This window comes from Aspergillus nomiae (assembly GCF_001204775.2).
Source record: "Aspergillus nomiae NRRL 13137 chromosome Unknown contig00222, whole genome shotgun sequence".
Taxonomy (NCBI): domain Eukaryota; kingdom Fungi; phylum Ascomycota; class Eurotiomycetes; order Eurotiales; family Aspergillaceae; genus Aspergillus; species Aspergillus nomiae.
The window spans coordinates 23,294-45,276 of NW_015378277.1; the positions used below are offsets into that span (position 1 = coordinate 23,294).

At 48.8% G+C, this 21,983-nt stretch overlaps 8 protein-coding genes across 8 annotated transcripts; 3 read left to right on the top strand and 5 right to left on the bottom strand.

The window, feature by feature from the left end:
• Positions 1–2,167: 2,167 nt before the first annotated feature.
• ANOM_008018 (uncharacterized protein) lies at positions 2,168–3,054 on the top strand (the record flags this gene model as incomplete). The annotated part of the gene is made up of 4 exons (XM_015553274.1): positions 2,168–2,243; positions 2,299–2,358; positions 2,408–2,452; positions 2,528–3,054. 4 exons carry the CDS (start codon positions 2,168–2,170, stop codon positions 3,052–3,054), a joined length of 708 nt encoding a protein of 235 aa, XP_015405105.1.
• A 306-nt stretch (positions 3,055–3,360) lies between these two features.
• Positions 3,361–7,686, bottom strand: ANOM_008019 (CLH domain-containing protein; the record flags this gene model as incomplete). The annotated part of the gene is made up of 5 exons (XM_015553275.1): positions 3,361–3,833; positions 3,939–6,247; positions 6,296–7,236; positions 7,287–7,313; positions 7,366–7,686. The coding sequence occupies 5 exons, from the start codon at positions 7,684–7,686 to the stop codon at positions 3,544–3,546; spliced, it is 3,888 nt and encodes a 1,295-aa protein (XP_015405106.1). The 3' UTR covers positions 3,361–3,543.
• A 312-nt stretch (positions 7,687–7,998) lies between these two features.
• ANOM_008020 (RMD1 family protein) lies at positions 7,999–9,373 on the top strand (the record flags this gene model as incomplete). Its single annotated transcript, XM_015553276.1, has 2 exons — positions 7,999–8,337; positions 8,399–9,373. The coding sequence occupies 2 exons, from the start codon at positions 7,999–8,001 to the stop codon at positions 9,371–9,373; spliced, it is 1,314 nt and encodes a 437-aa protein (XP_015405109.1).
• Positions 9,374–9,994: 621 nt separating this feature from the next.
• ANOM_008021 (T2 family ribonuclease) lies at positions 9,995–11,555 on the top strand (the record flags this gene model as incomplete). Its single annotated transcript, XM_015553277.1, has 6 exons — positions 9,995–10,260; positions 10,324–10,618; positions 10,688–10,880; positions 10,946–11,182; positions 11,258–11,355; positions 11,412–11,555. The coding sequence occupies 6 exons, from the start codon at positions 9,995–9,997 to the stop codon at positions 11,553–11,555; spliced, it is 1,233 nt and encodes a 410-aa protein (XP_015405116.1).
• A 760-nt stretch (positions 11,556–12,315) lies between these two features.
• Positions 12,316–14,999, bottom strand: ace2 (putative C2H2 transcription factor (Swi5); the record flags this gene model as incomplete). The annotated part of the gene is made up of 3 exons (XM_015553278.1): positions 12,316–13,970; positions 14,025–14,684; positions 14,749–14,999. Coding segments are annotated over 2 exons (2,313 nt in total), but the record flags the coding sequence as incomplete, so codon positions are not given.
• A 1,620-nt stretch (positions 15,000–16,619) lies between these two features.
• On the bottom strand, positions 16,620–17,851 carry ANOM_008023 (aldehyde reductase II; the record flags this gene model as incomplete). The annotated part of the gene is made up of 2 exons (XM_015553279.1): positions 16,620–17,724; positions 17,787–17,851. 2 exons carry the CDS (start codon positions 17,849–17,851, stop codon positions 16,620–16,622), a joined length of 1,170 nt encoding a protein of 389 aa, XP_015405117.1.
• A 457-nt stretch (positions 17,852–18,308) lies between these two features.
• On the bottom strand, positions 18,309–19,274 carry ANOM_008024 (NmrA/HSCARG family protein; the record flags this gene model as incomplete). The annotated part of the gene is made up of 1 exon (XM_015553280.1): positions 18,309–19,274. The coding sequence occupies one exon, from the start codon at positions 19,272–19,274 to the stop codon at positions 18,309–18,311; it is 966 nt and encodes a 321-aa protein (XP_015405108.1).
• Positions 19,275–20,772: 1,498 nt separating this feature from the next.
• Positions 20,773–21,949, bottom strand: ANOM_008025 (zinc-binding alcohol dehydrogenase family protein; the record flags this gene model as incomplete). The annotated part of the gene is made up of 3 exons (XM_015553281.1): positions 20,773–21,261; positions 21,321–21,743; positions 21,845–21,949. The coding sequence occupies 3 exons, from the start codon at positions 21,947–21,949 to the stop codon at positions 20,773–20,775; spliced, it is 1,017 nt and encodes a 338-aa protein (XP_015405107.1).
• Positions 21,950–21,983: the final 34 nt, after the last annotated feature.

The following is a 21,983-nucleotide window of genomic DNA, read 5'->3' on the forward strand; positions in this document are numbered from 1 at the left end:
GTCTGCGATCCTACTTATTCCGTATCGAAGATTTGTTCAAGTTGTGTCCTTCAGGGGCCACACGTTATACCCTGGGGGAAAATCGTGGACGATTGTTAGAACGGTAGGTAGTAGGTATGCGGAGAGTACCTGATTTCAAATCTTTAACCAATCATTGATTGCTAAATTGAGACATTATGAATCGTACTGAGGTATAGGTATCCACCTTCCAGGCCCTTCTTTCCATCAATAAATCCTCGATTTGATTCGTCCTTACATTCCTTTTGTCGATTTTTTTTTAGGAGGAGACGCGCAAGCTGGCCCATACGATGTTGAATTCTTCTGCGCCAATTGACCTATTATCCAAGATTATTTGGATCAGGGGCACTTGAGGGTCTAGATCGGTTATCGTTTCCGTAAACGCATCTGGATAAAGGCACCCCTGGGGGTCTGACATCATAGCTACCTTTCCATCACTCACAAATTTTCTTGGGGTACCTCGCAATGTCGTCATAATTTGGAACCGACTCGTCAAATTTCCTTGGAAAAACGAATTAGCGGTATATTGGCGCGTGCTCCCCACTCGGGTCGTGCCGATGTGGGCCTGCAAACCTGTCCATGTAACAATCGCTAATTTAGCCTGGAACGGTTTTTTCCGTACGTACGAGTGTACACCGTACGTATGGGCATACATAGCGACGGAAACTAGACGGTATACGGTATTCGTATTTCATAGCGTCCGTGTTTGCTCCTTATCCTGAACTACCTTGGTATGTGTTGCACCTGGGATATCGTTCAGAAGGTCAGAGAGATAGGAGTCTTGTATGCAACCGCACATTCAATCAACTGGTATTCGCATCGTGCAATTTGACTCGGGGATCTTTCCTTTCGTTCGAGTCTGTATCGCATCCATATCCTCGAACGGTTCACAGAGTAACAGCAGCTTGTTTTTCGCAGGACGCTCGTCTTGAATTTGGCTCAATTAAGCTCATCCTAGCTTGAACCAGTGGCATTACGGGCGAATTACCCTGGGCTGGTAATGTACGGGGCCCGAGGGTCTGGATGCCTAGTGGACAGGCCATTAACCCATTTTCTCCCTGTATATCATCAGAGACTGGGGTGATTGGCCGATCCTGAAGTGCAGAGGGCTAATACTGGATGGGCTATAGGCTCCCTACTGGGGTGGGAAGCACGTCTCGGTCGATCTAATTGACCTCACGTTATGTGAGTGGCAACTCTGTGCACCGATGGTGGATACGATGCTCAGTGTGGCTTCGGCACCGTTCGAGGTGGAGGTAGAATCGCCGAATTTTCTGTCGATTGAACGGGTTCTAGCCAGGGCACACTCAGGGTCCAATGTATTGCACAGTTGTTATGCACAAATAGTCCTGTGTTGGCGGTTTCAATTCCTTAGTGGCCGTTGAGGTCCACCTCCGATGAAGCTGTCCTATCAGTTCAAGCCCCCCCAAATTGTTGCCTTAGACATCCATTCGCTTTCTAAATACAGTCTTTTCTTATACTCGAGCGTAGCTGGGGTTTTAAGATGGATATCTCATGGTTTATTCACCCTCTCGTGTGATACGTTGAGCCAAGCTTGTCTACATGTGTCACCATGTAACCCCAGCGTGGAAATCCCAGTAAATCCTCCCAATATCTGCTTTTGTTTAATTGAAAATTTCCCCATCTTCAAGTAGTACATGGGCTCTTACTGTACTACCAGTCTAAACACCACGAGGAATGCCCCTCAGATTTCAATTTCTGCTGCATATGCATATGCATACATATGTGTGTATGTTCAAGATGTACCCTGGAAGAACTTCACTTAGGTATCTGGCCCTCGCATTTGATACTATACTTAGTAGTATCAAACAGTGAATGTCAAGTCACATGGATTCAGGTCCGTCAATGCCAGCCAGTTCATGCCTTCCCTTCTGGGAAGAGTTTTCGTTGCACCTTCTTTCCAAGGCAAGAGGGTGTCACGGGCAACGCCTGACTCTCCCCCTCTTTCTCTTCTCTACTTGCCTGTCTTTCTCCCTCCTCTTCTCTTCTTCTCTTACTTATCTATCCACTTTACTCTTCACGCTCGCTTTCATCCATCGAGATTTTTTTTTTTTTTCTTATCTATACAGCTTTCATTTCCCAATTCTCTCCCAGCCTCGGCGTGCTTTGAAAGCTCTACCCACTCGAGATGGCTTCCAACTCGTCCTTCAAGCTTCTGATCTTCCTCACCATCTTGGTCCTCGCGGCCATCGTTCCCGCCTTGGGTAAGTATAACACAGCTACGGAGATGGCCAACAAACACACTACTCACATTGATAGGTGTCACGGAGGATCTGGGCAATGTCTACGATGATGACCACCTGCTGGGCATTCCTACCTGTACGTTCTCTAGGTAACACCCAAAAGATGACGATATCTCTGATCACAGTGCACTCGCTAGTTGATGAACCTCGCGCCTTGGTCCCCCGCGCTGGTAAGTTTCCCATCTCGTGCACTAGTCCCAGGCCTACCATTAGTTACATGCAATCGCTAATCAAGCATTCTTCAGGATTCGTAACTGTTACTGTTACAGACACCGTGTGTGCTCCTCCACCCGTGGCTACCACTTCTCAAAGCACGGGTACCGCTGGAGCTCCGGGTGCTCCCCCAGCCCCTTCTGTGACCACCCTTTCTGAGACTACTGTGGTGACTGGTTCTGCTCCTACCGCCACTGGCCCAACTGGCACTGCTCCTACTGGCACTGCTTCGACTGGCACTGGTGCTACTGGTACTGTTCCCACTGGTGCTGGTTCCACTATAGCTGGTCCTGTCATCACCGCGACTGGAACGACTCTATCGACTGGAACTCAAAGCGGTCCGGCTACTGGAACCATTTCCACTAAGTCTTCTAGCGGGTCCAGTACTGCTCACCCAACTAGCTCCCAGTCTACAGGGCAAGCTGGTACTACCGCCACTGCCAGTGGTACTCAAACTTCCACCGTTGCCCCGACTTCGAATGAAGCGGTTGCGCAGGGGAGACTGAGCAACGTTTTGCTGGTCCTGGCAACAACTTTCATTGGCTTCCTAATGACCTAAGCGTCCATTGGCATTGTGGTACCGGGTGCCTACTCATGACGTTGGTAATTTCATAGGGGTCTGGTGTTACAGGGTTGACTGTTTTCAGCAGTATCTGGGATGACTGACCATGGATTTTCTTGTCGTCTTGAGAAGGTCGTGTCGGAATCGTTTTTTTGTGGTTACAAGTTTGCTACGGGGTGCATTAGTGACTACACTCCCTGCTCCCATTAATATTAAGACGATCCATGTTTGTTTACGGAGCGGTCAGGCCCCGCCTAATCTAAAAGAGACTCTTGCAATTCTCATATTACTTGTACTGTAATTGGTACTACCATGGGTATCTCCTAAGAAACAAAAACTATACCGTCTGTAGTCGCGCCAGGGAGCTATGTAGCGGAACCAGCCGTCCTTCACCGACATCGATATTAACATGCACTAAGCATTTCCGCGAATGACACTTGTGGAAGTGCTCTCAGTAAAGCTTGTACTGAGAAACTGTTGATGCGTTTACGTATCGGTTTCTCCGATCGCTTCAATCTCCTTCGTAAGAGCACAAATTCGGCAACCATCGCCAATCCGGTCCCGGAGAAGCCGAGCAGTGGTGACCTTGGGACCAACCGTCCGGGATGTGGACATCGAGGGCTCGTCCAGCGTTGGGGTACGCGGTTGCCGGGACGACTTTGGAGTTTGAGTAGCCGACCGACTTTCCGGCGTGGTTTCACCGGAGGGTTCAGTTGCATGAATGTGGGAAAGATGGAAGATATGTCCGCAAGCGAACCCAACGAGAATCTCCTTCTCTGCCAGTTGAATAACCGTTAGTTTCAAGATCCAGGAAAGCAAGCGACCGAAGAAAGGAATAAAAACAACGACCACAAGTTAAAAAAACAAAAGATCACACTTACCATTGGCATGGAAAGGAAGTTGACAACCTGCACATCTCCCGACTTGCGTTGGAGTATGTGGTGGTACCGAAGTCTTTTCAGTGCCGGCGTCACTCTTCGCTTCGTCTTTCTCGGTCACCCCAGAAAGGGTAGCTGCTGCTGATGACGTTGGACGCTTTTCTTCTTCAATGACATTGAACTTGATGCCTCGTCGCTGGCCTCGGCGTAATGTGTCCATGCCTACTGCAACCTCGCTTTGGAGCACCTTGGCGGCGCCTTGACTGATACTTGCCTGGAGATCGTGTTCTCGGATCAAGTGCGACAGGCCTTCGCGCAGGCCTTCGATTTCTAGTCCGCTGGGGATACGTCGGACGAGTTTGATCGGGTCGATGGCCGTGCCGGCTTCCACTAGGAGACCGTGGATGAAACGCGGTTTGTCCATTGAGTAGTCGAGGAGGTCCTCCCAGAGGTCTGGTTCGCCTTGGGACTTGGCGAATGAGATGGCTTGTGATACATCCTTTAGTTCGGAGAGGATGAGGTTCAGGGCTCGCTTTGTTTGGCCCATCTTTGATAGGAGGTAGATGAGCTCGGGCGTAAAGCGGCGGCCTTCGCATATAGTGACTGCCAAGTCGAAGGTGTATGCGGTGCTAGTTTGTAGGAATTCCATCAACAATGTACGGTCGTAGTTAGCAAAAAGCTCCACTGCTGTATCAGCGAAAGTGTCAACCAGTGCTTTTCCTTCGTCGGCTGCCAATTTGCTCGCTGCGTCCCGGATGTGGGCGAAATGGCCCCTTCGGGGTTTAGAAGCGCCATGGGGTAGAGACTCTCCTCGCCAAAGAGCCCGCAGATAGAAATAAAGGAATAGGAGCCGGTTTGCTGCTTTCAGCTGGTTGACGACGGTCTCTGGACGGACGATTCCTGTATATGCTTCGCTCACGAGGAGCTTGATGGGCTCTACTGTGAGCTCCTCCAGCTCGGATTTGGGCGCTGACTTGAGCTGCTCCTTGGACACACGGATCATGATGAATGCCGGGATATCGTCGGAGACTGCATCCAGTAAACGATGCTCTCTTGTCAACGCCATCGCCGTGTCCGCATCTTGCAGCCGGACATAGCAACGTAACGCTTCACCATAGTGACCACCGGCTAGATACAGCTTGGCGAGAGAATTCATCAAGATGCGCCACTCATCTGAATCGGGTGCAATTGAGCCTGATTCAAGTTGCTCTTTAATAATCGATATAATTCCTGCGACATCGAACAGGTCGAACGGCCAGGAGTCTATGAGCTCACTAAACCGATGTCTGTCCTGAATGACATAATGCCCAAGGATGGTTTCATAGATTGCTGAAGATAGGGGCGGGTGCATATCGGTTGGAATGACAGGTGATATCTCATCCAGCTTCTCGCGCTTTATGAAAGTCCAAGCCCAATGTTCCCAACGTGGCGCGGTATGAAGTGCTTTTATACAAACCTCGGCCGCCTCCTTCCAGTTATCCGCCTCAATTAACTGCTGTATCCATAGCTCACCAATACGGCGCTTTTCTTGCTCAGCAGCGGAGATGACTCCTCGACCGGTGGTTGTCGTAGAAGACCTGTCATCTGCCAAGAATTCGCCCAGGGTAGTTGGAGCTCTTGCCAAAGGAGCAAACATGGTATCGCTCTGTTCACTTGCAGATCCTGCTGCCTCGGGATGCTCATCGATGAGCTTCCATGCTTCCTCGTATTTCTCGTGTGCGTCCAGCCATGCCAGGCGATCTGCAAGATCTCTCTTCAATGCAACGACACAATCATACGGACTATGTATGAAGATCTTGGCCCCCACATTCCCTGAGATATCTTGTATCTCTTTCGATAAGGGCTCCTCTACAGATATCCGTCGGGAGGTATAGGTGCTGGGAGCTTTACTAGACCCTTTGTCGCCGCTGCTAGTTGAACTGCGAATACTGGCACCCGAGCTGAACAAGCGTGCAGGGTACATAGTTGCATCCCAAAGGCCACTCCCGAGAGCTTCCAATGCACCTCTTTGTGAAACGGATACAGTTGTCTTCCAGGGAGGTAGAACACACATATGATAGTCGGAAGACGTGAGATTCTCGTATCGGCTGACTGAAAGTGTATCCGCACTGAGCTCTTCTTTGGTTTCAATATCGATTATCCGAAGCTCAGGCTCCAATCCCCTGGGGCGATGGCGTCCGTTGGGATGAAGGACTCCGTGTTTGGACCGTTCGTCCCCTGAAGCATCCCCTGAAGCCTCGATGTAGGCGAGGACCACCAAAAGGCTGGGAGTATACAATGAGATTCCAGATATAATACAGTCGGTCCGCAATCTGAAGATCGGTTAGAGATCGGACAACTCCAGTACTTTAAAGACTTACATTGTAGAGACCTCTACAGATCCAATTCTTTGGTCTCTGTTGTTCTTGCTTGGTCGATCAGGATAAACTTCAATTACCCATACCGTACCACCCCAACCCACTACCAACTTCTCTACCCTTTCCTTGGCGGGTGTAACGGTTGAGTGGTCGTGGAGTGATGTCTCCTCGCTATCAAGAGCAGTGTCGTCAACCCATTCAGCGCGAGCCTTCCAAACACTAGACATTTCTTCCCATCCAGGACGGTTGGGGCGATCGATGTGGCTGATGCGTTTCCAGGCATATTCTGAGTCAGACGAATCCAAGTGAAGGTTTGATCGCATGATTTTGATTCCTTCTTCATTGACCCAGACAACAAATTTACCAGACAATGACCATTTTATCGTGCTAATGGCTCCTTCACCACTATGTAATATGGTATCCTTGCCTGTGTTGCTCCCGAGGCCAATAGAGCCAAGCCAGCTCGTAGCTGCAGCTGCAGCACCCCCCATCGTTGTCGAATTCGTACTTGCACCCACTCGGCCACCTGTAGTGAGGATCAGGTCACCTGCCCGGCCACCGGATAAGAATGTCCTGTCACTCTTGTATTCTGGTGATAGTGCGACAGCTTGTACAGGCCGACCAAAGTTGCGTAAGAGGACGTCTTTGGGATCCACAAGAGACGCAACGCACACATTACCATCTATCGAAGACGTCGCTATATATATCGAGTTCGAGGGCGTAGAGGAGAGCGCTGGGGGGTTGTTCGGCCTTGGTCTGCCCCTAAGGCTGGAAGCGCCGGAAGATGGTCTGGAGTAGTGCTCCTGCGCTTCATGAAGCCTAATGCTGTCGGGCTTGGTGTTCGGTAACGGTGGAGGGAATGGCGAGACCGATATTGAAGTGACGCTAGCAGAGTGTGCATGGTAAACGCGGAGAGATTGGAACAGAGGTAGTGACAACGCATGCTGTGGAATGTTAGTTGCGGAGCGTACGAGTTGGCAGTCGGGCAACATACGATATTACCATTATGCGTTCCAATTATCTAAACAAATTCTCAGCTTCAGCTAGCATTCTCATATTCACAGATATCATACCATCTTGTCTCCAGCAGCGAGGAAGGAGCTCGTTGCATCCCCGTTGCGGTACACCGCTCCCAAATGCTTCGTCAAGTAGGCATATTTCAGGTGTGGCTCCTCTTCGTCCTCGTCCTCTTCCTCTTCGCTATCGTCCTCAGGCTCATTGTCACTTTGGTCCTCATCCTCGTGGTCCTCGTGCTCGTGCTCGTTTCCTGCCAATTGATCCGGGTGATCGGAGTGGGTACTGGACTCGTGAGTGTTTTGCCCGGCGGATATCTCCAAGTCGGAACCATCCTGGCGGACACCATCCGTCGCCTTAGTCGCGCCAGGCGCGTCCATGGCGAGAGCCTTTACCGTACTTGATAGAGCTATGCTGAAGTGTCACCGATGCAAGAAAGCATGCCCGGATGTTGGGGTATGTCGGAGGACCGGTTACTAAGCAGGACCTCTAAGTAGCTAACTAATTTCAGGTTAGCTCCAGTTACATCACCAAATTGAACCCGCTCTTTTACTTCCGCAAAACGGCCGCGATCCTTTCCAGATCTTCAACAGCCGAACCGTATTTGCCATGGCACTAGAGCTCAGTTAATTATTGCCTTAATTATTCTAATCTCTTCTTTGTCAACGTTTCCATTTCTTTCAATTGCGTAAATGTTTGCAAAACCTTTCGTTGGCTCCATTTGCAAAAGACCCGCAGTGACCAGGCTTGTGAAACAGCCCCGGAGCCAATATCTTCATGCCACATCACCGTTCAGCCTTCCTCGACGCAAGGACTTCTTCTCGTCTAATGCGTACCTTGCTCAGAAACAATCAAAAACCGGAGATGTGAGCGAGGAGCCGGGGCAAGAATTCCAGAAGCAACGGAGAAGAGGAGGTAGATCGCCGGCAGCGCCAACCTCGTTACGGAGAGTCGCGGTTGAGGCACAAAGATCAAAAGATGGGTTTCTCTCCAAGGCCATGCTCAAAGAGCAAGGGCTCTATCAAACCAAGGTTTTAGCTCTCGCGTCTCGACGGTAATCTCAATTGCTGATTTTTGATTCTTGAGCGACAGGTAGTGACGGCGTATGCGGTGGCCGAACAATTCAACATCCGGAAAGTGCGGGAAATTCTCCAAGAAAAAGGCTATGAGCCAGATCCCTTCGATACTGGTCTATACCCCCAGGTGGTACATGTTCAGGTCCCTCTAGATTCCATTCGCCGCGTGAGCAACCCGGCCACCACAGACTTGGCTCCCAACGAAGTTGGCGATATCTTCGTTTTCCCGTCCGGTACCGTTGTGGCGTGGTCTCTGCCAGAAGGCTTTACATCTTTCCTCGCAACTAGAACGTTACTCCCTGCAGCCGAAAGACCTCATCTTGATAATTTAGAGACGGAAGATCTCGAGTATGTGGAAGACCCGCAACGAGATAGCAGCAGCATAAAGGGCGATACCATCATCCTAGGCACCAAACCAAGCAGCAATGGAGCAAGCCCGCAGCTTGATCGACAACCTGTGGACACGGTCCTAACTAAAGTGGCATTTTCCTCCGGGCTGGCTCGGAGCACAAAGTTGGCAGTGTTGGAAACGCTCCTGTCGAATTATTTCGAATCAACTAGATCGATACCTACACTACTGTCACAAGGATCTCGCCTTCCATTTACAAGAGATTTTATCCTTCGAAAGACGGGGCAGTTATTGAGCGTACGCGCCCAGTTGAATCTCTATTCAGAGCTCACGGACTCCTTGCCGGACCTCTTCTGGGATAGCCGGCATGAACTTGGTTTGGAAGGATACTACGAACAGGTGGGAAGAGCGTTGGATGTCGGAATTCGGATCAAGCTCCTGAACGAAAAGATGGATTATGCGCAGGAAATAGCAAGCGTCCTCCGGGAGAGGCTGAGTGAGACACACGGACTTCGGCTTGAATGGATCATTATCCTCCTCATCGCAGTGGAAGTCTGCTTTGAGGTTTTGAGAATGTGGAAAGAGCGAGTCCATGAGCAAGAAGTGCAAAAGGAAAAGGCTATAGATGCGGTGAGGTCTTAATAGCCTGTAAATGTGTGTGTATGTATATATAGAAACGACCTAGCCTTACATGATACCCCTCTCATTCTTTCCGACGAACTGCAAACTTGAGTTTATATATAGACAATAACCTAGTTATATGGCTAGGATCAGCTTTGGTCCGTACTGGTATGTTGAGACTGAAGTCCTTACATCTCGATACCGGCGCCCAAATACGGCGGGATCAAGATGCAAGGGACATTTGCTATGTTTGATGGATGGTACCAAGTATAAGAAAATGGGAAAGAAAAAAGAAGCCATCGAAAGAAGCGCCGGGGACCAAAATAGCAGTCAGGTCATGAGAGTTGGTTATCTTCGATAGCTTCTCCGCAGCTTAGCTCAGTTAAGGTTATCTAGCTTCATTAGTCTATCAGCTGACGGGTCACATGTGGCGATCCAACTTAGTCATCGGTCATAGGATCACGGGGTACGACGTCTATCTCGAGCTATCTAATTGATGTCTGATCATCTACTTCTCCTATAAATCCAATCGAGTAAATTGCGACAGACACTTGGCTTAGTTCTATCCCCAAGTCCCTTAGAGGAAGGAAGCCGGAGCGCGGAATACACCACCTTCCGTACTAGCCTTAGTATATTGCCAGGATGCTCCAAGGGATCCCAGGACCACAGCAGGTGCTAACCGCCTTGACGGGATCCTTGGGACTTTCAAGTCTCCTTGGACCCGAGATTGAATCTTCACAGAGCAGCTTTCAACACTGCTCTAAGCCTGAGCTGAGCTGCCAAACTCCGTATCATGGCCAAAACAAATGCTGCTTCAATTATCCCGGGGGACAGTTCCTTCAATCGCAGTTTTGGGACGCCGACCCTGCCATTGGACCGGAGGATTCCTGGACCATCCATGGCTTATGGTGAGTTTCTTACAAGGAGAACTAATACTTGTAATTGGGACACTGATTCCCAGCTTTATTTAGGCCTGATTACTGTAATGGAGGTTACCCTCAATTCTGCGATTCAAAAAGGCGGTATAGCAACATCTCCCTGATCTTGACTGACTCAGGTAGAGGGGATCTTCTGGATGAGATGCGTACCCTCTGGAAAGACTGGAAGGGCGATGACCCGACTTTGTGGGAACATGAATGGAACAAGCACGGCACCTGTATCAGTACCCTAGAGCCTCACTGTTACGACATATACTACCCGCAACAGGATGTGGTAGACTACTTTGACAAGACAGTGGAGCTCTTCCGCGGATTGCCTACACACGAAGTTCGTGCTCCTGCATTACTTTTTGATTCTGTTCGCACCAACGCGCCTAGATCACTAATCTTTTACTAGATCCTTGCTGGTGCTGGGATTGTCCCTTCATACACGGAGACCTACTCCCTGAGCGAGATTCATGACGCTCTAGTGAAGGCTCACGGGGCCGAAGTTGTCGTTAGATGTCGTCACCAGAACCTGAACGAGGCTTGGTATTTCTTCAATGTCGCTGGACCTTTGCAAACAGGCAAATTCGTCCCAGCCAACCCAGGTTTGCTCCCCAGGTTTCTTTTGATCTAATCAGAAAGGTATACGGTGTCTAACCACCTGTGCTAGATGGCCAAACATCAAATTGCCCTTCCAAGGGCATCCGGTATCAGCCAAAAACACCTCGAAAAGATGAACCAACCAAAACACGAAGACCATCAGAGCCAACAAATACCGGTACACCGAACTCAAAACGAGGGAACCTGGTCGTCTCAACACAAGGCCAACAAAGGGGCTGTATTATCAGCCGCGGAGCCTGGTTCACATCAGGGACTTGCGCAACATTCCGAATTGAAAAGACTTCTGGTTCGTCCTTAGATCTTTGCTGTGCTTGTAAACCGCAGTTTTCCCGAAAATATGCTAACAGTATATACCTCATAGATGAGACATTCACATTGCAGTCCAGTAAGGGCAAGTGCTCTTTTCAAAAAGATACATTCAGCTGTGGTCCTCAGATCAAGAACCCAGTTGAATTCAGTGTAAGTTTTGGATCCGCTATATGCATTCCTCAACCCAATTCTTACATTTCTTCTAGATTCAGGATGGCAAGCTCTCTTACCGGGGAAATACAACATTCTTTGCGGACAAGGCACCTAAAGGCCCTACAAAGAGCAAAATCTATGCGACGCAAGAGGAACATCCGATTGAGCTGACCATAACGTGGAGAGGAAGTCATTAATTTCTCGTATCTTCGTGTTTGTGGTCTGTATTGCCTGATGTGACCATGTATTATTTGTGTTGTACTGCTTAGGCATGGTTTATAGAATCCTATAGATTGAATACTGAAACATAGAATGTTCCCAGGCTTGTAATAACCGAATTACTTTTTATATCTGGATCTCTTTTTTTTGTTTTATTCAGTGGATCTATTGCAGGCCTAAAGTACAGGTGGGCATGGCCACCAAGAACGACGACGTATCCAACAGCAAACAGTTCATACCCATTTAGTACAGTCTTCGAGTCTTAAAAAGCAAATCACATGAACGTCATATAAACTCGTGAATAAAAAGAACGAAGGAATATAGGGCGTGAAGCATAACAAAGGAAAGGATGACCTGCAGAACTCCGTATAAATTGTCCAAAGTTGTTCCCGCAAGTCCCAGAAGTTGTCGTACATGTGTCGCTGAGCAAGTCACATAAAAGCAAAATGAAAATGTAACCACATTGAGAGAAAAAGAAAGAAAGATCGAAATGCCCGAAAAGTTCTGTCACAAAGGTCGTTGATAGTGGAAGTTGATCATTGGAAAGTTTTGATGAGTCGTAAATTGTACATAGTTTCGTCGTGTCATTTTTGAGAGTTGGTTTGTCATATGCAAGGTTTCCGGTCGTCTATATCTCAGTCATGAAAGTTGCTCACATTCACCATTAGTCAAGTGTCGTTGCGTCGTCAGTCTCCATCCATGTTCTTTCGTGTCTATAAGTTGTCGTCTGCGAGTCCTTCATTCCAAGAAGAATTCCCTTGTCATAACGTCCGATGGTTGCTCGTCCATTTGGAATTGGAAAGAAAAGAAATCGTCACCCATTGAGGGACCGGTAGAGAAACCTTTGCCTTGAAACAAATCCATGCCGTTGTCAAAAGCGGGACCGTTCACATAATCAGGAAATGCCGCCATGTCAGGGTCAGTCAAGCCAGGGAACTCGTGCTTGCTGAAGCTTGTAGATGGATCTTGGTTGATGAAGATGTCTAGGTCTGAGCCATTTGAGGAGTCGGTCAGAGTGGGTGCAGTGTGTGGAGAAGACAGGACATGAACCGTCGAGCTTGTAGCATTTGTGTAGGGGCAGGCTTCAGGGTCCGAAATTAGAGGTAGACTTGACTCCTCGATGATCCTTTCTAGGGGTCGTTTGGATGGAGACAAAGGTGGCATTTCATCCTCCGTGCTGGGTGTGATCGATCGCTGACTGTGGGCAGGTGATGGCCTGTTTCGTATGCTACCTCCAGGGGAGGCAGGAGGGGTGAAAGTCAGGACCTCCGGGGGTAATGAATAATTAACATTGCCAAACATTTGCATCTCTCCCACCGGACTAGAACCCTGAAGGCTCATGTTTTCGAATACATCTGAGGGCGGCGAATTGCGCGAGGTGTCTGATCCAGAAGAGTCAAACGAGGACTTTTCGGCGATTCTCTGGCGCGTCCTGGAGGACTTCTCTTGTCTCTCATCCATTTCAGGCCGGTGCTTTCTCGGGCGACCGCGTTTGGTGGTCTTGCGCACAATGCCCTTGTAGCCGCCAATACACATGCCCCGTTGCCGATGCCGAGTCAAAGCATCATGTCGGGCGAACACATTACCGCAGAGGCATTCATATGGTTTATCACCGGTGTGTATCTTGGCGTGGCGCTTAAGATCGTGTCCGCGGACGAAGCATTTATCGCAGTGACCACACTTGTATTGACGATCTCCAAGGTGTGTTTGGACATGGGACTTGATGTTCTCTTTCCTTCCAAACCGACGTTCGCAACCGGGGTGTAGGCATACCCATTTTCCATCTTCTGGGTCAGGACCATGGATGTATGACGCTATCTCGTCAATGGTGACACCGGTTTCTTTGATAGAGGCATTGACCCTGGCGTCAAGATTGAGGCTGTCGATAGATGCTACCCTCGGAGAAAGTTTGGGTTTGGCCGAGCTAGGGGGAGCACTTGGTGTCTTCTTTGAAGCCATACGGCTAGGCGTTGCAGGGTAAATAGGCATCTTCTGCGCCTTCCCACTGTCCGCAAGGTGCGGCATGGAGGCAAGGTCTGATGAGGAGTTGAAAGGGGATGTAGCTGACGACGACGTTGAAGAGTGGTTAGATGAAAAACTTTCAGACTTTGAAATTTCGAAACTGGAACCCTGCTGGCAGTCAAACATATCGAAACTATCCACTTCAAAGGAGGCTGTATTGGGGGGGGAGGGCATATCAATCTTTTGCTGGGAGAAGGTCGTCCCAGCCACTCCTTGGAGAGACTTAGCACGTTGCATGTACGACGGCTGGGTTGAAACGGGAACAGACAATCTCTGCTCCTTGGTAGGGGTTGGCTGCATGTTGCCACCATACTGCGCAAGATCCACTGTTTTCTTGAATGGTGTTGTCGCAGGGGTAATTGGAAGGTAGTCTTCAAGTTTCATCAGTGGGGTTTGCCTCCTGTAAGTAATATCAGGGTACTTACGCGTAGGTTTCGGCGTATGTGGTCTTTGCGCGGGACTGACATCAGACTGCACTGATAATCGTCTCATATCTGCAGGGATTGCATTGGTCTGGTGCGGAAGTCCCGTTGTGAGGTTATCGTGTGGGTAGAAATCCCAAGCGCCATTCTCCATGAGCTGGGCTTGCTGCAACTGCTGTTGCTGGATTAGATTGAGATGGAGGTTCATCGGCCGATTTTCCAGCCCCGGGGCCTCGGCCTTGGCGAAGGCTGGGTTCATGTATCCCATACTTGGTTGGGTTTGCAATTCTTCAGGACTGAAAGTCTGGCACTCAGGCATCATGGGCATGGGTGTCGGTTGCGCCGAACGAGCATAGTGTTGCTGTTGCATTACCAGGGGACCTGCTGCGTTAGTATTTAAAAGGTTACCATCTTGCACGGTCTGCGATCGTTGCATGTGTAGAGATCTCTGGTCTAGACTCTGGCCGCGACGGTGAGCATGGTATCGATGCATTGCCTGTGCAGGAAGACTGGGGACTTTTGCGGCATCAAGAGCGGAAGGTGTTGAGATCTGCCGCCGATGTTGTCGATGTCGTTCCTGTAGATTGCGATGTGGGTTCGATAACATGGTGGGCAAAGTCTGTGAGCCACTCGTCACAAATCGGTGGCGGGCAATTGACAGATCTAATTCTATATGTAAGTCTTCCGGAAAGCTGTGCGCATATTGCATAAAACGTGGTCTGCATACCTCACGCAGCGCTAGTCGTACGATAGATGGTATCAAAACCGACCTGTCCACTGTGTCAGTCGGTGAACTCTTCAACAAAGAAGACGGATAAGGGAAAAAAGGGTTAGAAGGAGAGGAAGCTCAGAGGAAAGAGAACTATGAGGCTCTTCCAACTAGATCTGAAACTAAAGCGACAGCGAGATTGAAGCTTCACTAAGGCTTCCCTGCGCGATTCATGGACCTCTGGTTCTGAGAGGAAGAGGACCAAGGGCAAGAGGAAGTATTTAGAGGTGGGAACCAGGGAAAGGTGGATGGAGAAGCTGAAGCTATCCCGATCTATCGTCCACGGTTCAGATCAACAATGGCGCAGTTGGCCCAGCAACGCACCCGGGCTGAGGCGTCGGGGAAACCAGCGCCCTTGGCATGGAGCCGTCCATTTGCGCTGCGTAGTGGATCGCCGGCGCTGCGCCTTGGTTCGAGCACGGAGAATATCGAACGAAAAAGTGGCCCAAACGCAATTAAGGCTGCGATCCGGCAGGTTAGTTACTCCTGCAAGGAGCTCGTTTCTGGTTCCCCCTCGCGGTCCAGAGTCCAGACAAACACCCTATATTAATTTTCGACGTCGCCTCCTCTGCTTGAAGAAAATGCACCCTGTCGCCTGTGAGGGTTCAAGACACTATCGCTTCATGATACTCCCTTCCTTTGCAATAGCCTGGATAATAATTGACGCCAATCATGAAACCATTTGATCAATAATTAGCAACTGGCGAAGGGATGGATAATGACGATGACGATTGACTTCGATGGTCTTCCAATCTCGATTGAGCGGGTGGTTCCCAGAACGGGTCGATCATTTTCGTCGCCTGCGCTTCCAGGCATCAAGTGTGACGTAAGCTGGCCTGTCGCCGCGAACAGAACGCAGGCTGAACTTAGTACATCATTTTACAGATACAAGTCAATCTTTACTTTTACTACTGCTATTACATATGTACAGACTAGTTCTTAACTAGACTACTTTATAGTTAAGAACTAGTTTAAAAATATATAATTTATCACTCCATATAACGATGAAACGGTTCGGCGGTGGCCGAAAAGGGCTATATCCAAACCTTCATGTCCATTGTTTCCTGAGCCATATGAGCATATGCTTCTGACTCCTACAACTTCTCGTCCACAACCGCTCCCTCCCTCCCCGAATATTCATGGATAACAGCCTTCCTGGTTCAACCTATATCCGAGAGAGAGAGAGAGAGAGAGAGAGATATCGCCTCCATTGGCATTTAAAACAGCCGCCAAGCAACAATGAAATAGCCTGCGTACATATATCCAAATCAACCAGATATGTCTAAACGGGTAGCCTTCAGAGCCTGGGACTATAAGCAATTCATACACGGATAACCAGCTCCTAATAAAGTGATCCCAAAATTAGGTAATTATAACTTTGATTTGCCAGAACTGGGACACTCCACTGTAGATAGAGATCAGACTCCATGCATGCACTCTGCAGACTGCGGGCTCCAGGATAAAGAAGGTTCTTAGAAGATAGTATAGCACTTCATTAGCAGAAAAAGACAAGGCTGTGGGAGGAGAGAAACCCATGTTCTTGAATACACACTCCTGACTTGGAGGTCATGACATGTTGAACCATATCTTATGTTCCTTGGGGTTCGTCTACTCTGGAGAATTGTAAAATGATACAATCTTTCGCGCCAATACTTTAAAAAAAAAATGACTTATGAATGCACATGTACTGTCCTAGATAAGTTGTAGACAATGTATATGTTTAATTCTCATTCGTACCTATCCCAACCGCTACACTGAAAGAAAAACAGGAATCATGTACTTCGTACATACAGTGGCATATATCTTAGGCCTTGTCTTATCATCTTTGCCTAGACCCAAGCCTTAGTGGCATCGTGAACCGACTGTTCCAGGCTTGTCCAAGCAGGGAGACCCGAAATTCTCTTCAGAAGTTCCTCGGCCCTCTGGTTGGCAACAATGCTCTTATCTTCACCAATGTTAGGGATATCATCGATGAACTTCTGCTGTGGGTACAGCCGGCGTAGAATAGCGAGAATATCATTCCACGAATAGGGGTGAGCAAATGCAAAGAGTCTCTCACTCTTCACATCTGGATAAATAAGGGCAGCGACGTGCACACGTGCGTCATCCTGGACATTGATATAGTACTGTGGCGGGTTGTACTTAAGCCCCTGCCCTTCTTCGCCGGGGAATCCATCCCAGACCGCCTTAATCCAACCATCAGTGCTGGGATAGCCCTGATTCTTTGGCGAGAGAATGGAGCCCATATTGGCATTTGGGAGTACAGTGTTAAGGACAAAGTTTGGCTTCTTGTCCTCCATGAACTTCCACGCGGCTTGTTCAGCTTGTGTTTTACTGGCGGAGTAGACATCCAGGCGTCGCTGCGATCCTTCGTAAGGTGGTGGTGCCCAAGCATCCTTGACAGCTGTTTCGTTCCAAGTTTTCTCGTCCATGGTGAACACTTTGTTTGGCTGTGGGCTAGCGGCTGCCGTGGAGGATGAAGTGATAACAACCCGTCGTACCGAGGGCTCAGCAGCGGCGGAGGCCAATATGTTGACAGTTCCGTTGACAACCATCGGGACGGCGATATTGGGGTCGTAAAACTGCATCACAGGTGTTGCCACATGGGCGATACCGGCCGCGCCTTTGACAACCTCGTCGAATGCACCATCGTGGGACATATCGGGAACCTCAGCGAGGGAGAATCGTCCAGGGCCATACTTTTCACCGAAATAGTCATTCAACCACGCGTTTTTCGCAACATTTCTCACGGTACCCCGGACATTGTACCCGTGTTCAAGTAGCTGATCGACCACATGGCTGGCGATAAAGCCATTAGCTCCCGTCACGACGACGAGGGAGCCCTTTGGAATGGCCAGGGGAGCAGTAGAAGACAGGATCGTAAGCGTTGGGAAGCACTGATGTAGTCTGAGAGACAGAGGGAAGATTGATGTTCTATTCAATATGCGGCAGGATACATTGATATTTATATATACCTTTCTCTCTATACCACTCACCCGGCTTTTGTCATCAGAGTCCAGGGAACATCATTGAGATCATTGAGTACGTAAGAATTAATCATTTTAGTCAGCGAAATGGAAGGTTGGTATACTTTCAGGTTATAACGTTAATCAACCTAGCCGCAAGCAGAGATGGTAATTTAACCAATAACAGTCACTATTTCCTTCAAGAATCGATTTTTCGATGGGAAACTCTATCGAGGAAATGTTACCATGAGCCCTGGAGCCCGGGCCACTGTGGGGCGTGCGGCCGCTTGCCATCCGGGGTGAATCCAACCCGATAAAAGTCTCCGATGAGCTCAAAAGTTTAGTAATTGCTAATCTTCCAAAGACCTACTAAATATCGATAAATAGAGGTAAATACTAAAGCATTCCATGTCATGGAAACCCTACGATTATTCACTCTCATGCTTCCAGATCTTGATAATAAAAAAAAAAAATCCACATTACGTCAGCTTGGTGCTTATTTCCAATAATATATTGAAGTAGGATTTAACATAAAAGTATTGGACAGTCTGTTCACGATCTAGGAACGATCTGGTCCTTGAGCAACTCAAAACCTTGGGCAACACCAACAACCTTGTCTTTGACGCCGAGCTCCTCCAAGGTGACAGTCTCCTCGGGGTAGAACTTGTTCCAATCCGGGTACTGCTCGCTAAACCGCAGCTGGCTGGCTATCTCTGGTCCAAATAGGGGGCCATATACCTTGGCCGCCTCTGAATCGGTCAACTCGGCATACACTGCCGTCTTTCCAGTAGCTTTGCTCCATTCCTCCGCGAGCTGGGTCCAGGAGATAAGGTCGGTGATAATGGGTACGTACTTCCCATACGTTTTCTCTGGCTGGGATAGAATTGCCTGGACCACAATGCCAGTGTTCGTCGCCACAATTCCGCCGCAAGGAGCAATCGCGTCAGCCTTTGAAGCTTGGGCCATAATGTAGTTGCCCAAGAATGGTTGGGGTTGCATTGAGGGCTGATTGGCAAAGTTATCCAAATAGAATCCTGCCCATACAAACGTCGTCTTCGCTGCTAGCTGCGGTAGCGATGTCTTGACATAATCGGTACCCCTGGCCTTGGCATCCCAATGCGGGCATGGCAGCTTCCCCCCTGAGAGTTTGTCGCAGGATGGCAGAACGCTGAGGACCAGGTGTTTGAGGGTCGGGATTTGGGCAGCTGAGTCCGCAATGTTGATGAGGTGCTGAAGCTCTACCTTCTGTGCCGTGTCGATGCCACTCTGGAATACGGGAGTCCAGAAATCAGACACTGCGAAGATGGCAGTAGCGCCGTTGAAGGCTGCCTGTAGGGACCCGACATCATTCAGATCGGCAGCAACCACTTCAACCCCTATAGCCTCAAGTGCTTTGGCCTTGGCGCTAGATGCGTCGCGAGTAAGACCTCGTACTTTCCATGAGAGATCTTTGGCCAGGACCCGAGCAACTGAGCCACCTTGGGTGCCAGTAGCGCCAACAATGACAGCCAGAGACATAGTGTACGAAGTGATGATAGCCTGATGAGAAGTGATGTGACAACTGTGACGAGAGAAGTGTTGGTCGTAGCGAATGTGACTATGTCTTGGGACCCTCCTCTTGATATTTATCTTTCCCAGTGGGATCCAGAAGTCAAATAAAGTCACTGGGATAGTATGTACATGCCCGCCCCACAGTCGGCCATACTGTTAGTCAGCGGAACTCCCAAATCATCGGCCATCCGAAGTCCGACTATAGCCATCATGAATCAATGTAGCTATGTTCCTCTCATGCGCGAGATTTTGGGTACACGATGCGTCTTTCGAATCACCGTGGGGGTTCTTGTGGGCTTTCCTCGGGGCGGTCCAGACTGCTGACTAAAGCTGACTAGTCCCCCAAACAACTTTAACCACGAACATACACTGTATTCCAACTAAGAAAGTTTGCCTGTTACTCCAGCTTCGAGTCTCCTCACCTTATTCTTTCCTAGAGTAGTCAATTAGGGATAGTGTTTCCTCCCTCTTAATTATAATAGGCTTTTGGAATATACAACCTACATATTTTTTATACTATACTATCTTTTATAAAAATTAGAGCCCTAGGAAGGACCTGGAAGGTACCTTAGCATCTAGATAGATACTGATAAATAGAATTATAGATATAAAATTATCAACAGACTACAAGATATCTAGCCAGCAAATACACTAGATTTAATTAATAAAGGAAGGTTGATTTGGAGACACAATCACATACCAGAGACCCTAGATAGTAACCTATACCGGAGTCAGTACCAAACGGGGTGGGTATTTCACAGATCAGTCGCTGTGGCTGATCAGACCTTCCCTTAGCTTAGCTTAGAATATTCTTAATAATTCAGAGCCATATTAATAATTGACTCGGCTTCTTGACAGCGCGAGGACCGACAGCCATCCCCTCCGTGGGTAGCCGATGGCCGGTGACGATTATTGGAAAGCTCGGAAAATCGATGCGTCGTGTATTGGTCTTACCAGGTGGCCTGTCTTTAGAGATTGGTTCTTTTGTTATATCCTATAAAGACTGGATTAGGGAGCTTTTGATTGAATAACCACCACGGCAGGCCATTTTTATCACTATCAGCTTCTACCCGAGCCCTAATTCCTTTGATAACTGTTACACGTGTCGCAAGAAAGGTATGGTGCCTAGAGCTTTTGTACTATGAACTATCACCTCCAGATTATGATTCCATTGGCGAGATATGGAGGAATATCATATGCATTGAACTGGAATGCTCTTCTTCGGGCTAAAACAGGCAGAAGACGCATGGAAATAAAGCGAGTACTTGATTTCAGCATTTGTAGACCAAATGTAGCGTCAAAAGGATACCCACAATTGAATACTCCACAAGTCAATGGCATTTTGAGAAACGGCATAGTATCTCGCCGAGGGCAAAGGACAGGAATCCTGCCCAACAAAAAGGAAGAAAAAGGGTAAAAGGAAAAACTCCAGAGAATTGACCAACGCAAGGTGTTTACATCATCATTATTCCCCATCCTCCTGAGGGTTCAAAACCAGCTTCTTCGGGCTCCGTCCATTGATTATATCTTCACAGGCATTCTGGATGCCAGACAAACCACCAGCCCGCTTTTCCAGAGGAGTCGGAGTCACTCCCCCGGCGAGGGCGACGGGAAGATATTCCTCATACCACCATTTGGAGAAAGCCGCATTTTCGGGTTTCTGAGTGGCCATGCTGTAGTAATCATAAAGAAGTTCGACGTTGTCCGCCAGATGCATCTCCTCGCTCTGCGGGCGCGTCGACGCAAATACTCCACCCTCTGGTTGAAGGATATCACTGATGGCATGTGCACCAGCCGCGTCGCCAGACGCCGTCATAACAAACTTGTAAGGTCCAAGGGCTTTTAATTTCGAGACAGCCTGTTCATCTCTATAATCGACCACTTCGGATGCGCCAAGGCTACGTACGTAGTCGAACTTTCCCGGTGAGGCCGTTGCTACAACATCATACCCAACCTGGGGAAGACTGTTATTTCTTATCAAGGAACAAAGTCCATCCGTCGGATTCTACTCACGCTAGAGGCATATTGAACGGCATACGCCCCAACGGAGCCGCTCGCGCTCCAGATCAGAACCCTCCCCTCTTGATGGCTGCCAGGCCTTTCCATACCCAGTTTTAGGCTCAGAGCTGCCACAGCCGTCAGGAGAGCAAATGGAATTGCGGCAGCATCCTCAAATGTCGTTGCAGCTGGGATCTTGGATGTTGTTGCCTCCGTACTCACAACATACTTCTGCCAGCCGCCATATTTGGCTATCTTCTGGTGATATGCGGGAGTGTCGGAGACGACACGGTCGCCCTTTTTAAATTTAGTAACGGAGGACCCAACCTCCTCAACCACACCTGCTACGCCATTACCCAAGATGAAAGGGTAAGGGAGGTCGAGATAGGCACGGCCACGGATATTGGCGTCCAAAGGTTGTATCGCGACAGCATAGTTCTATCACAAGTTCAACAATCGTTAGACCAGTGCACCCAAAACGGACTCCACACAGCATAGCACCACCCGCATCGCCCGCGTGAGACGTATATCGGACAGACCTTGATCACAAGTTCATTCCCCGAGGGGGGTGAATAAGGTGCGGCGGAAAGTTTCAAGTCTCCCTTTGGCTCCAAGCTCCAAGCGGCTCTATTGACAGACTCCATGATACTCATATATGGAACGGATACAGCGATGTAT